The following is a 14903-nucleotide window of genomic DNA, read 5'->3' on the forward strand; positions in this document are numbered from 1 at the left end:
GGTACTGATCCTCTCAAGACTGATATCAGTTCTTGGATGATCAGGAATGCATCAAACTGTCTGTGCTGGTCTGTGGACCCTAATGCAGGGGCTGGGCTGAAGCACCTCTATCCAGAGCTGGCTTAACCAGCTTCCTGAGAGTCTAATTCCGTTTTATGGAACTGTAAGTAGGTTAATATCATCTATCGTACTCTAGCCTGAAAGAGGCACATGCCAGTGGGTAGGTGGTTAACAAACGAAAATACTCGTCCAATGGGAATAACGGAAATATTGCATTACATAACAAGCTGATTACTGTAAATACAACCAGTATGTAAAAACTGCAAACACCATATGCACGTACTGCCTCGTTTTCATCTTTAACTAGGAACCACCAGAATCAGTTACCTTCTCTACATGTACCTAACCAATCTGAACTTACTATGCTATGCTATGTTCAAAGTTTCTTATCGAAAGTCTTTTATTCATTTAAATAAACCTAAAAATGCACACACATTAAAAAAAGTCAGGTATCCCTCGGAGAGAATTACTCTCCAACGCATGGCAAGACAAAAAGTGGAAAGAGTTCATCCCTTAAAAGGTGTTACGTGTTCCCAAACACTCTGTTCATGTACTTAAGGGCATTCTGCCAAGCGGCCATGCCTGCCAACCCGAGGCCTCCCTTATCAGTCGCTATCGGATTTCATAAAACGTCTCGAGATTGAGACCACCAGTGAGGTGCTCCAAGAACAACTTCTACTGTTAGGCATCTTGGCTGGCTACACACACCAGTCATACCTCGGCCCCCTCCATCTGGGAAAGAGGGGCAACAGCCTCGATTCAACCCTACCTGGAAGGTTTCATCGGCAGTCAGAGCTCCTGTAATGATAGCATCTCCTCTCTTTCCACCAACTCGAACCCAGCTGGCTGGACCCAGAATCAGAATGGCAGAAACATTCTAACCATTCACACGGCATTCACTCTTCTTCAGCATTCTGACCAATCACCTGGACTCTCCTGCTTACAGATTCACCAATCACAATCAGCCAATGCAAATGTTGAGCAAGTTACTAATCTTCGGTAATGCCTTATGTGGTAGCAAGGGCATAACACAGGCCCCCGCAGCCCCTGCGGAGCGGGGGCCCCCTCAGCACAGTACTTTCGCCCGGTGGTTTTTGATAAAATTCGGAGCGGGGCCCCTCCATGCATCTTGCAGGGGGGCCTCCTCAAATTTCCTTACGCCACTGTCTGGTACAGCCTTTATCTAGCTTCAGATTCCTTACTGTATATATTTCCCAAGCGTCAGACTAGATCTGGACATTTTTCAGCATTTAATGTGAGCACCTATCTGTCTAGGCAGTAGTGTTTGGCAAACAGATGCAACAATATCAAAATGGTGCTTGGTCATTACCCATTTGTTCTCGAGGAATCTGACCCGCTTCAAGTTGAAATGATTCTTTATCATCTAACCGTGCCACAAAAGCGCATCCTTTTTCAGCCTCACTGGGTATCCACTCTAAGATGGAATCTTCCAGAGCAAACTGCAACACCCAATTCTTAGTCTAAATGAAACTATTTGCGTTCCACACACCATCTGACATCATGTATATTACATTGCATCCATTGGACCTATTACCAGTGACTGTGATATTGAGAATGTGTGTGTCAGCTCTTCTCCGATGTTCAATCCTGTGCATCTTTCAAGATGCATACTTGGGCACTGACAACTAAAAGAACTATGCTGCTATAACAGGTTTGTGACTGGCACCTTTATGTCTCCGACTCCACCAGGGATATATTCCTCCATCCGCAGTGTGAACATTGTACTATTCTGCACCTCAACAGTACACCTTTTTCTGCAAAAATTTCAGATTTTGATATGAATTACTATTTTAAATTTTGCAGATTATTTCTATTTGAAGGACCCTACAATTCTGATTCATCTATTTATATAAAAACGAATGTATGTCTGTCTGTTTGTCCTTTATGCATTACTACACCATTCATCCGATCGGCATGAAACTTTGCAAAGTTGTTTAGTACACTCCCACAAAGGTTTCTGGCAAAAAAAAAAAAAAACATTTGTTAAATATCGGCCCCCCGGCCCTCATAATCTTTCCAATACTGAACGTTTACAGTTCCCGGTGCGACTCGCTTTTGCAACGACCATCAACAAAGCACAAGGACAATCGCTGCAAGTGTGTGGACTAGATTTGGAGAATCTGTACTTCTCACATGGACAACTGTATGTGGCCAGCTCACGTGTCGGAAAAGCTTCTGATTTATTCGTGTACACACCAGACGGAAAAACAAAAAATACTGTGTATCCACAAGCACTCGAATAAATAAACAGAATTAAAACAACACTTTGAAATGTTCCCATATTAAAATGAATAAGTTTCAATAAAAATGACACAATGTAAATTGAATGTTATCATAACAAGTTTCCATAAATTTCCTTTCTTCTGAGATCGCAGCAACGCGCGACTGGTAAGCTAGTATTTTACCGGTTTAGGCCACGTACTTCTTGTCATTTCTTGAGACATGTTCAGAAAGCGGTCATGATGGTTTGTACGATAGTGTCTTTTTAAAAAGTGCATGAAATATTGAATGTTGGCATTTTCTGTGACTACGACTTCCAGAAATCAGATGCCCACAAGACATCGTCTTTCTCACTCACAAAGTCCAAAAGGCTATATGCAGAGGCGTTGCAACACTTATAGGTCTCCAGTTACCTTTAGCTGCACAACAAAACTCTTTACACTTCCAGGACAGGATCTAGGGTAGAGATTTATCATCCGTTTTAAATGCACAATTTAGTAGATAGTACTTTGTAACATATGTTCCAAAGAAACTGTGTTGTGGGAAATTAAGGCAAATTTGTATTTAAAACAGGACTTCTTGGTAAGAGCTGCCTGGAGCCCAGGCACACACATGTACAAGTGGTGTCCTACAGTATTGGTAAATGTTGTCAAAAGTTGTCTTTTAACTATTCAATTCCTTATATTGCACTAATCCTAGATTCTATACATTCTTTTAAACAAAAACACGCCCTTATGGCCTCAAGCACAAATTAATTTACTCACATGAAGAAGCACCTAATCGCACTTGGAAAATCGAAACCAATCACACGAAGGCTACTTTCAAATTAATCAATAATTTGCAAACATTACCAACCAAAAATAAATCAGTGTCAGAACTTACTCCCTCTGCCCTCATTCTAGATAGGGATGAATTGAAAGGATCTATGACAGAATTTCGACAGACAGAATTTCGACCTACACAAATATCGGCGTAATTATATCGACGCCCTATGTACAACATGGTAAGTACCAAAATATCGAAAAATTAATATCGATGTTAAAAATATCGTTGTTAAATATATCGATTTTTTTAAAATTTAAAATAACATAAAAAAACTGTAAATAATACTTAATAATTACTTAAACATATTTAAATATATGTAATAATTGTTAAAAAAAAAATAATAATACATATTTAATAAAAAAAATGATAAATCATATATAATATATAATTACTTAACAATAATTACTATTCCCACTCCAGTGGGTGCAACAGTAGGGAAAACTGACCCTGAACACTAAAATTACCCCTTTACCCAAAAACCTAAAACTGACCCTGAACCCTAAAAATACCCCTTTACCCATAAACTGAAAACTGACCCTGAACCCTAAAAATACCCCTTTACCAAAGAACTGAAAACTGACCCTGAACCCTAAAAATACCCCTTTACCAAAGAACTGAAAACTGACCCTGAACCCTAAAAATACCCCTTTACCCAAAAACTGAAAACTGACCCTGAACCCTAAAAATACCCCTTTACCCAAAAACTGAAAACTGACCCTGAACCCTAAAAATACCCCTTTACCCAAAAACTGAAAACTGACCCTGAACCCTAAAAATACCCCTTTACCCAAAAACTGAAAACTGACCCTGAACCCTAAAAATACCCCTTTACCCAAAAACAGAAAACTGACCCTGAACCCTAAAAATACCCCTTTACCCAAAAACTGAAAACTGACCCTGAACACTAAAAATACCCCTTTACCAAAGAACTGAAAACTGACCCTGAACCCTAAAAATACCCCTTTACCCAAAAACTGAAAACTGACCCTGAACCCTAAAAATACCCCTTTACCCAAAAACTGAAAACTGACCCTGAACACTAAAAATACCCCTTTACCAAAGAACTGAAAACTGACCCTGAACACTAAAAATACCCCTTTACCCAAAAACTGAAAACTGACCCTGAACCCTAAAAATACCCCTTTACCCAAAATTAATTAATATTACAAATAAATTACTTCCCACCCTATTCCCCTATAAACCCACAACCCGCTCCAGTAGTAAAACATATAATTTAGTTAAAAATATACATAAATTATCAATTAATTAATCAATTAATCAATTAAAATAAATCATTTCCAATTAATATTTAATTGCAAAATAAATTAATCATTGAAAAATAATTATTTAATTACAAATAAATTACTTCCCACCCTATTGTTATGTTATGTTATGTTATTTATATTTTTATAGCGCGCAGCTGCCCCAGCAAAGGGGCGTCCTGGCGCTTTGACAGACACTATAACATAACACACAGTAAAAGAAAGAAATTAACCAGACACAGGAAACAGGAAAGTTTTAATCGCCTGCCTGAAGGCGAGCAAGTCTTCAAGAGCTCGGATGTGTACCGGGAGCGAATTCCATAAACCTGCCGCTAGCACCCTAAAGGAACGGCCACCCATTCTGCTCAGCTTAAAGCGTGGACAGACAGCCAGATGAAGCCCCTCCGATCTCAAGGATCTCGAAGGCGCATAGGGCGTGAGTAGATTGGCAAGTGCCGGCGGCGAAGAAGATTTCAAAATTTTAAAGGCCAGACAGAGCGCCTTGAACTTGATTCGCTGTCTGACCGGGAGCCAATGTAAGGCCGTGATGGTACCAGACACTGAGCAATGTCTGGGGAGGCCCACAATGGATCGTGCCGCGGCATTTTGTACTCTTTGGAGCCTAGAGGCCTCCGCTTGATTCACCCCTAACAACAGTGAGCTGCCGTAGTCCAGCCGAGATAGTATTGAGGCCTGGACCACAAGCTGTCTAGTAGGGGGATCAAAGTACTTTAAAACCGGCCTAGTACCCCGCAAAATTCCATAGCACGTGGCAGCCACCTTCTTGGTGTGGTCCCTGAAGGTGAGCGCAGAGTCCAACCAGATTCCTAGATTTCTCACTCCAGCAGCTGGAATAGGAGTGACACCTAACTCTGATGGCCACCACTGGTTACCCCATAGCTTAGCGTGCTTCCCTAGCACCAACACCTCCGTTTTGGTGGCATTCAACTGAAGGCAGTTGGTGCGAAGCCAGCTTGCTACTGCCATGAGACCCGCACGGAATCTGGGGGCCTCCACCTCAGGGTCTCCACTAAGTGTCACCGCTAGCTGTGTGTCGTCCGCATATGAGGCCATCGTAAGACCCCACTGTTTGACGACACCAGCCAACGGTTTCACATAGAGGTTGAACATTGTAGGGCTCAACGAAGATCCCTGTGGTACCCCCAGCTCCAGGGGAAAGGTAGCGGATTGGCCAGGTGGTATAGCCACTTTAAAGGAACGATCCGCCAGAAAAGACCGAAACCACTGGAGAGCGACATCCGTCACTCCCACCTCCTGTAAGCGTTGGATCAGTATATGGTGGGACACAGTATCGAAGGCAGCGCTTAGATCTAATAGTATAAGCGCTGCAGTATGACCTGAGTACAGTACCTGGCGAAGATGTTCCGTGATGTAAAGTAATGCCGTCTCGGTACTGTGTCCCGACCGGAAGCCGTTCTGACTGGGATCCAACATCTGGTTGCGAACCAGATGCTCAGACAGAACAGAGTTGACATGGGCTTCTGTTACTTTAGCGATCCAAGGCAACAGGGAGATAGGTCGATAGTTTTCTGGCAACCGGGGGTCGGAGTTGGCTTTCTTTAATATGGGAGTGACCACTGCCTGTTTCCATGCCGTGGGTACCGTTCCACAAGACAGTGACATATTGATGAGATTCAATATGGGGTCACGGCACAGCGGGGAAAGTGTGTTAATAAAGGCTGGCTTTAACGGGTCCGCAGGGGAACCTGACTTGACCCTGAGGCTGAGCTTGTCAAAGGCCTCAATCGACAGTTCAGGTAAAATAGCCAGGGGCTCATAGTCCGTCGTATCAGGGACAATAGCCTCTTGATCCTGGTGGAGTGTGTCGAACCCATGGTAGATTTTTTTCACTTTCTCCACAAAAAAGGAGGCCAGTTTATCACAGTGGGAATCTGTGCAAATCACCTCTGATGAGGATCTATTTTTCATAAGGTCCTTCAGTACCTTGAAAATCAGTTTTGATGGGTTGGGGCTGGTGGCAAATTCGTGAGCGTAAAATGCGGCTCGTGCTCTGCAGATAGCTCTATGATAGAGCTTCAGCTCAGTAAAATACCGAGTTTTCAGAGCAGGGTCATAGGATCGTCTCCATTCCCTCTCTGTTTTTCGGCAAGATTTTTTCAATTCTGCGAGAGACTCATTATACCAGGGACTAGGTGTTTTTGTCCGGCCTTTCGACCACCGTAGAGGTATAAGAGAATCCAGGGCATCGGTAATCCAAACGCAGAACTGTTGGTAACCTTGTTCCACATTAGTGAAAGTGCTCAGAGGTTTCCGCTCCAGTATACCGTAGAACTCTTCCAACGTAAGCTTGTGCCAAAGCCTTTTAAGGATAGGCCTGTCCATAGATATAAAAGGCTCATCATGGACCGGGCAGAAGGCTTCTATTAGCAGATGATCAGTCCACCCCATCAACCTCGGATCTGACAACCTTAACCCGTCAAGTGTGGAAAAGAAGGGGTCAAGAATGTGGCCTCCAGAGTGGGTTGGAAGGGTGACGAGCTGAGTAAGTTGGAGAGCTTCCAGATCCGCCAACAGGGAGCTCACGGTGGTGGATGACCCATTATCGAAATGGATATTGAGGTCCCCCAGGATGTTAAAGTTAGCACAACCAAGCGCTATGGGACTGACCATATCGGCCAGTGCGGACCTAAAGACAGAATCATTGCCGGGGGGACGGTAGACAAGCAACCCACTGAAAGTGAATTGATGGGAAAAGGCGACTTTGAAAATAGCACTTTCACATGCGGGTAATCCAGACGGCTTCCATTCAGCCGGAAAACAGGATTTGACTGCCATAGCAATGCCACCACCTCTTGTGGTCCTATTGGAAGTGAAGATGGTATAATTCTGGGGGATAGCAAGATTCAATATGGCAGAGTCAGAGTCCTGAAGCCAGGTTTCTGTCATTAAAAAGACATCGGGATCTTCTTTCTCTATCAGATCATAAATGGACAAGTGGTGCTTTACAAGTGATCTGACGTTAAGGCACCAGATACGAAGATCTCGCGATGCAACACGTGTTCGTGTAACAGGAGCGGCATCTTCCAAGGAGCGAATTTTAGTAGGGCTCTTAAGAGACCAGCCTTTACAGGCACAGCTATATGGGCCAACTAAAGGGTCCACAGGCTTACATACACCTCCTTTGGACGATTCCCCTATGGCTAGCAGCTCTGTCCGTGTGTAAGACAACATACCTGCCAGGAGCGGCAAAGCAACGCTGTGATAATATACAGGGCCTGCCCCGCCTCGCGCTGCCTCGATGCGGACGAGCGCAGACGGGCAGGACTCTGGCACGACTCCAGCTAAGCGACGGCGTCCTCACCTGCGCGGGAGAGGGGAGCTTTAAGTAGGCTCAGCAATTCTAGCGCGAGCGCGAGGACGCTCCAAGATGGCGCCCGAAGCTACAGTAACATCCCTACCCAAAATGGCGCCCACAGTGAACCACCCCCGGGATCCAGGCCCGCCAAAACGGCAGTGAGGGAGCCAATTATATGCGGAATCCCCTATAAACCCACAACCCGCTGTGGTAGTAAAACATAATTTAGTTAAAAATATACATAAATTATCAATTAATTAATCAATTAATCAATTAAAATAAATAATTGCCAATTAATATTTAATTGCAAAATAAATTAATCATTGAAAAATAATTATTTAATTACAAATAAATTACTTCCCACCCTATTCCCCTATAAACCCACAACCCGCTGTGGTAGTAAAACATATTTACTCTTATATATTTTTAAATTATAAAAACATATTAAACACATATTATAACAATTAATTTAAATACTTAACTAATATTTCTAACACATATTAGTAAATCGAAATTACTTACATCGATATATATGCTATCGATATTAGTAATTTCGATATTACTTACCTTAGGGTCGATATTCTGGCCATCGATATTCTGGACATCGATATTCTGTCCCATCGATATTAGCAACTCGATATAAATGTAGGTCGAAATTAAAAACTCGATATTTTGACTGTTTACCGAATTGAAATCATTGAAACGTGAGCAGCAACAACACAGACCCATTCAGAATCATCTGTCAATGGGCTCTACAAGCAATAAAATAAGCAGAGGACAGTGCATTGGTCTCCCCTAAATGATGCACTATTCTTTCAACCATATAGTTTAACTGCTCATCAACGGGATCATGGTAGATGTGAAGAAATGAATTCACTGCGGTCTGTACATCAATTACAAATTCCGCCACCTACACCTCATGACACACATCAGTTGTCATGGTTAACTTGTAACATTATTTAATTTCCAATTAACTGTTATCGGTTTGTAGGGAAACTCACCACAGAGAAATTACCGCTTAACCACCCCCCCCCCCCCCCACTCAGAAATATGTTTTACAACAAACACACCACAGCCTGCTGAAAGAGCAGACCCCCTCATATGTGAGCCTTCAAGCAATATTAAGAAACAAGCACTGGAAAAGCCAATAGGTATGACACTCGCACTCAAGCCCTGACAAAAGCAAAACAAGCCCTGCACAAAAGAATTGCCTTTTTGTAGACAATGCATGGACAAGATAAATAATTAAATGCGAGATTGCAGGGTGTACTTTTCAGATATAAAATAGTCCCTCTTACTGAAGGTGGAAGGATACTGCCAAACAGTAAATAATAATAGGAAGGGGAGCCTAAGTTACTTCTTTTTGATGATCCAAGATATGACTGACAAAGCCAATGGCTAAATGTTTTTTAAAATAAAGAAGGCAATGGTTGATGAAGGATAACCTTAAGGCCCACAGAATGTGTGTTTAATACAAGATGTTTGCCGTGTATTCTACAAGCATCATTATCATTACATTCCAACCCTAAAAATAGTGTGGATTCTTGTAAATGTTCTCCAGGTCTGAAATATGATGACTTTGGAAAGTAAACCAATTTAGATTAAAATCCAAAGCATAGGTAAAATATGGGTGACATGTCAGTTAAAAAAGTTTATTCTACTGTTAAGTCCTGCGTCCTGCTTATCCTTTAAATGTAAAGGCAATTAGTGTACTGAGCATGGCGTGCAGTTCAGGTAACAGTGCTTTAATGGTGCATGAGGTTCCCTTACCTGGCGTATATGTCCTCCGGTGGGACCAGTTCCTGGAAATAGGGCAACTGGTATAGGTAGATGCTGGTCAGGTGTCCAGCGCTAAAAATGGCTGTCATCACACAAAGGCTGCTGAAGACTATCAGGGTGACGCTGCGGCAGCACGCCCACCAGGAGCACAGACCCATGAAGATGAAGAAGTACACGGAGGAGGTGACGGAAGGCACAATAATACCTGCAAATGACATTTGTGAAGGACACAATAGAATGAAAACATTGGACCAACCATCAAGTCACAGCGTTGATTTGTCAATAAGGTGTAATAGCCAAATGATTCTGGGATTTCTCTTTAGATTAAGTTGTTGAAACAATGACACATACTCTGCTTGAATACTTTGGGGCCCATTAGCATGTAGGGCGGATCGCCACCGCCCTCATGGTGGTGGCGATCTGCCCTACATCCTAGCCCGCCCGCCACCCATTTCCCCCCCGCCATATTAGTATGGCCGGGGGACCGCGACGGACGGGAAGACCGCTTTTCCGCCCAGTCATCGAGTTGACCGGGCGGAAAAGGGTTTCATATGGTGGCAGTGTCTGATAGACACCGCCATCCATATCAGGATGCAGGTAGCCCAACGCCGCCACGGAAAGGCATGGGGTGTTTGTGTTTGGGGGCCCGTTGCGGGCCCCCAGGTACCTGTGGCCCCCCCTAGCAGTTCCATGCACAACATGGCAGGCAACGCGCGGTGCCTGCCATTTTGTGCATGGAAGTGCACAACATGCCTTCCTGGCATTGTGGTGGGCGGTGCTGAGTCCACCGCCCACCACAATGCCAGGAATGCAGGATGCGCCCGCCACTGTGGCAGGCGCATCCTAATTGCCCCCACAGTACCCCCCCCACCCCCTTATGGCGGGCGGTCCCTTTTACCGTGAGGCCCGCCATCCTAATGATGCCCTTTGTTGTTATGAAGGCTCACACATACTCTCTGTGCCTCCTTCCAGAGACAAGCTGTGTTGCAGGGAAATACAGACATTTCTTAGCAGACAATGTCCTCTAAAAGGTCACCAGTGCAGGAACATTGTGGGTCACATTCGAGGTACGTCTAACACATGGCTGATTCTGCCACAGCCCTACCAACCTTTCATGGCCAACAGGTTGTTGGGAATCCACTAAATTTACTACACGCTAGTATGTCTTCGACTTTACCTTCAGGAATCTTAAAGTGGCAGACTTAATCAGTACTATTGTACCCACCTCCCACCCCACCCACATGCACACTAGCACCAACCATTGTCATTACTAACTGTACCTTCCTTCACAACAGCTTCACTAAATCCACTGTACAAAACAATATAATACTGTCAAAATTAAAATGAGTAATTGCACTCTACTAGATGAATGTGTCTATTGTCTACTTTATGTTTTATCAGACAAGCAGTGACTTTTAGACATGTGACCTGCTACTTATGTTTTTCTAATCCATTAAGCAAACAGTGAGAAAGAGCACAACCAACACAAGAAAAGAAGACTCAAATTATTGTTTTGGGCAAAAGTGAAAACAATATACGTGGATGACTGTAAATTTCCTACACTTATTAATAATAATTATTGCCCCGCAAGCGTTACAATCCTTGATTAAAAGTACATTTATTTTGTGTTTGGCCAAATACACTTCCCTAAGACTAAAATCAGGCATCTAGGGAAGGTGGAGCCCTGCAGTTGCTCAATTTCTGGGCGAGAGTGGGTTTCAGCTTGTAAGGCAGGGGTCCTAATATCCAATGAATGCAGGAAAGAGGAGGCTGGGTGGGCAGTAAGGGTAATTTCCTACAGTCGCACCTCGTAATAAGCTTTGGTTCACCCCACTGCACTGATTGCTGTTGGTGCCTCCTCTTTGGAACAGAAAATGGTATTATGATGGAAAAGGACTAAAGCCTTGTACTTCAGTATCTGCAAGGTGTAAGATCCTCTGCAGATACTCCCTGCACCCATCCCTCTCAGTCTACGCAGAGAATTGTTAGGTGAAATGGCAGATGAACATGGACAGAACTGGAAGAGAAACCCAGGCATACCAGGATAATAAAATAAACTAGACACTGTTTACTTTCCCTCTGGTGGGTAGAGAAATCTCAAGTGGACAGAACCTCTTACCATATGCAGCCTGGGCAGCTACAGAGAGGGCAGTCACTGTAGTGAGCCAGCTGGCCACCATGGTAGGGACGGCTTACAGTTACGGACCCAGAAGCGGGCCTCTCGATGTGGGACCCTTTGTGGCCTAGTCCATGCTGCAACTCATCTGGCCCTGTTGTCGTCCCTGCTCTGGTAATGGGGGTTCAGGCCAGTGCTTGTGCCTGCACTGCCAGCATCTCCATTAGATTATCGCCCCAGCAAGCAGGAGTTCAATTGCACATATAGTGAGCAAGCTGGAAACTTCAGGTGGTAGCACATTGTCTTGGATATGCATGCACTAAATCCTCTGGTGGGGCGCAGCCAGAAGCTATAAATGAAATAGTTATTTGCCCGCACGATAAGAGTGGTGTCAGTGTTGGTACTGTAGATGAATATGGCTGTTTACAACGCATGTGAATACATCGCATGCCTTTACAAAGCAGCCATTACAATGACCGCGTTGTTACCACGCGTATCATTACATCACAAGTCGTTACAATGACTTGCTGTAGGGGGCGCACTGGGATTTAGGAATAGTATTATTTACTATTCCTGCTCCAGTTTGTGCAACAGCAAGGAAGGTGTTGGATTGTATATCCAACACCAGCGTGCCCCCTACAGCACGTCGCTGTAACGAATTGCGATGTAATGGTACGCGTGCTAACAATGCGGTTGTTATAACGACCGCGTTGTAAAGGTACCGCGTTTTGGAGACAGCATTGTAAACGCTGTTTCCCACTGTAGGTGTGTCACGTAGGCCAAGCAGACAGGCAGTCGCACTCGTCTGTACATTTTGGCAGAAAGGGCGGTCACCATGCAACATTAATGAAGTCTTCGATCCAGAGCGAGAGACCGCTGTGCTGCGCATTTCCGCTCGGAGAGTTTTGGGCTGTCGCAAGGTAAATGGCTACACTCTCTGGTGATCTTGTCAATGGAATCAAGAGGAACAAGAGACCTGAGATGCTGCTGCTCCATTGGTGGAAAGCAATGGAGTCCACAGGAGATTGGGATGATACGAGCCAAGAAGGTGACCCAGACCGCCCACAGCATCAGCAATATAATCTACGGCCACACTCCAGGCGGAACAAAAGGTTCAAGGACATTGGGAGCAATGTCCTGGAGTGAGGTTTAAAGCCAAGTAGGGAAGGGATGTAGTGAGCCACCCGGACACTTCAGAGGTAGCCCACTGCCCCTGATATGCATGCACTACATTCTCTGGCCGCACTCGACCACAGGCTAAAAATTAAATTGTCTCAAACATCACTTGGTTCTTTGCCTGCACAATAAGATTGGTGTCAGTGAGGTTAGTGGAGCTGTGTCAAGCAGGCTGGCAGACAGGCAATAGTGCTCACCAGCACAGCACATGCTGCGCAGTCTAGCCCTGAAATGCCACATAAGCACCACTGCTGCTCAGGAGGGCATAGCCAGACAGCCAGCACGGCCAGAAGTCATTGGCAGAAGCTGCTGAGGGGGCACAGCACAAGTGTCAGCAGCATGGCGAGGAGCCGAGACAGATCCTGGCTCCATTGTCCCAGCATCACCTAGTCGTGACAGAGTAACCACACCCAAGATTTGCTGACAAGCGAAAACCTGGACTCTTCAATATAGTACACACTTCACCTAGCAGAGGAGGCCCTTTTTTTCATCCCCATCAAAGTACGGCCCAACCTAAGATACTACCTTCTGACATACTGAACAGGCCCACCACTCCGCTGGCATGTCATTGCTGATAGGGTTGGACGGTTATTACATGGGCGTGAAGTGGGGATACAGGCGACACAAGTGACTTAGTGACCATAAAGTTAGCCTAAGATGGATGCGTCTAATAGCTATGGGTCAAGGCTGATTTGCATATAGCTGGGTTTGAACTGGGATGGCGCAGTGAGCTAAAGAACGATGATGGATTCAACTCAGATGTGTGACTGGGGGCAAGTGCTTAAAAAGTTTCAGCGCTCCGTCCATCATCTCCTTGTGTTTGCTTTGTTTGCCCTAAGTTGGCAGGCTATGCCCAGATGTTGGTCCCTTGCTCAATTTGCCATTGAATTGCGATTCTCCTATTAACATGAATAGAGAATCTGGATTTCATTAAAGACACGGAGGCTAACATTATGCATTAAAAAAAACAACGTAAAAGATACTTACTTTGCCATTCCCATGGCCAAAGATAACCAGCCTTTCCTTCAGTTAACAACCGTCTTTTTCAATTTCAGGCCCTACCTTTCGGTCTTTCTTCTGCCCCCTGTGGTTTCACCAAAATTATGAGGACTATCGCCTCGCTTCTGAGAGATAGAGGTATTCGCTTAATTATTTATCTGGACGACATCCTGATCATGTCCCAACACCATTCTCAGATCTTGAAAGACCTGAAGATTGCAATAAATCTAGGCTTTATTATAAACCGAGAAAAATAAATCCTTACCCCCTCCAGATCCCTGGAGTGCCTCGGTTTTACTGTAGACACCTCAAAATGCCTTCTCTTACTTCCCCCAAGGAAAATTTGCAAAATTCGCAAAGAGATCAGGTTTGTTCTAAAACAGGAAACCTGAACTCTATGGGAGTTAGCCAGACTTTTGGATCTCCTTTCATCCTCTATTCAAGCCATCTTTCCCAGTCCCCTGAACTATCGAGCTCTTCAAAGGATAAAAGCGAAGGCTCTGAGATCTGGCCTTTGGTACGGTGATTTCGTGTCCCTAGATCAGGAAGCCAGATTGGAACTCTCCTGGTGTCTGGAGAATTTGGATGCCTGCAATGGCAAAGCGATCATTGGCTCAACTCCAGAGTTAATTCTGGAATCAGATGCAAGCCTTCATGGTTGGGCGAATTCAAGTAAGCCTGGCTGATGAGGGGTGTTACCCCAAAACCAGTCCCAGCTCCGGTCCAGGGACGACCTGGCTTGGCAGTTTGGGCTGGACTGTTCCCATGAGGAACAGGGTCAAGACTGATTTGCATATGGCTCGGTCTGAACTGGGGTGGGGAAGTGAGCTAAAGAATGATGATGAATTCAACCCAGATCTGTGACTGGGAGTGTCTGAAAAGTTTCAGGGTTCTAGCCATCATCTTCTTGTGTTTGCTTAATATCTGTGACCAGCAGCGCATTGCCACACCAGGGTAAATGATCAAGTAAAAGCCAATATCCTTGCTTACGACCCGAATGATGATACTGTGGGCAGACCTCCAGCAGGGCTACATGGATGAGCTGGTTTGTGATGGAGTGGGAGGTGCTACTACCCAGAATGAAATAAGTGCCTTTTTAGGATACACC

The 14903-nt window shown here is 44.6% G+C and overlaps 1 protein-coding gene across 1 annotated transcript in view; it reads right to left on the reverse strand.

Moving 5' to 3' along the window:
* The window catches only part of LOC147706209 (piezo-type mechanosensitive ion channel component 2-like), a 612835-nt gene that overhangs the window by 554673 nt on the left and 43259 nt on the right, over window positions 1-14903 (reverse strand). Inside the window, exon 3 of the mRNA XM_086929599.1 lies at window positions 9496-9709. Coding sequence (XP_086785725.1) covers window positions 9496-9709 — 214 coding nt within the window. The remainder of the gene's footprint in view (window positions 1-9495; window positions 9710-14903) is intronic.

Source organism: Lissotriton vulgaris, chromosome 7 (assembly GCF_964263255.1).
Source record: "Lissotriton vulgaris chromosome 7, aLisVul1.2, whole genome shotgun sequence".
Classification (NCBI taxonomy): Eukaryota; Metazoa; Chordata; class Amphibia; order Caudata; family Salamandridae; genus Lissotriton; species Lissotriton vulgaris.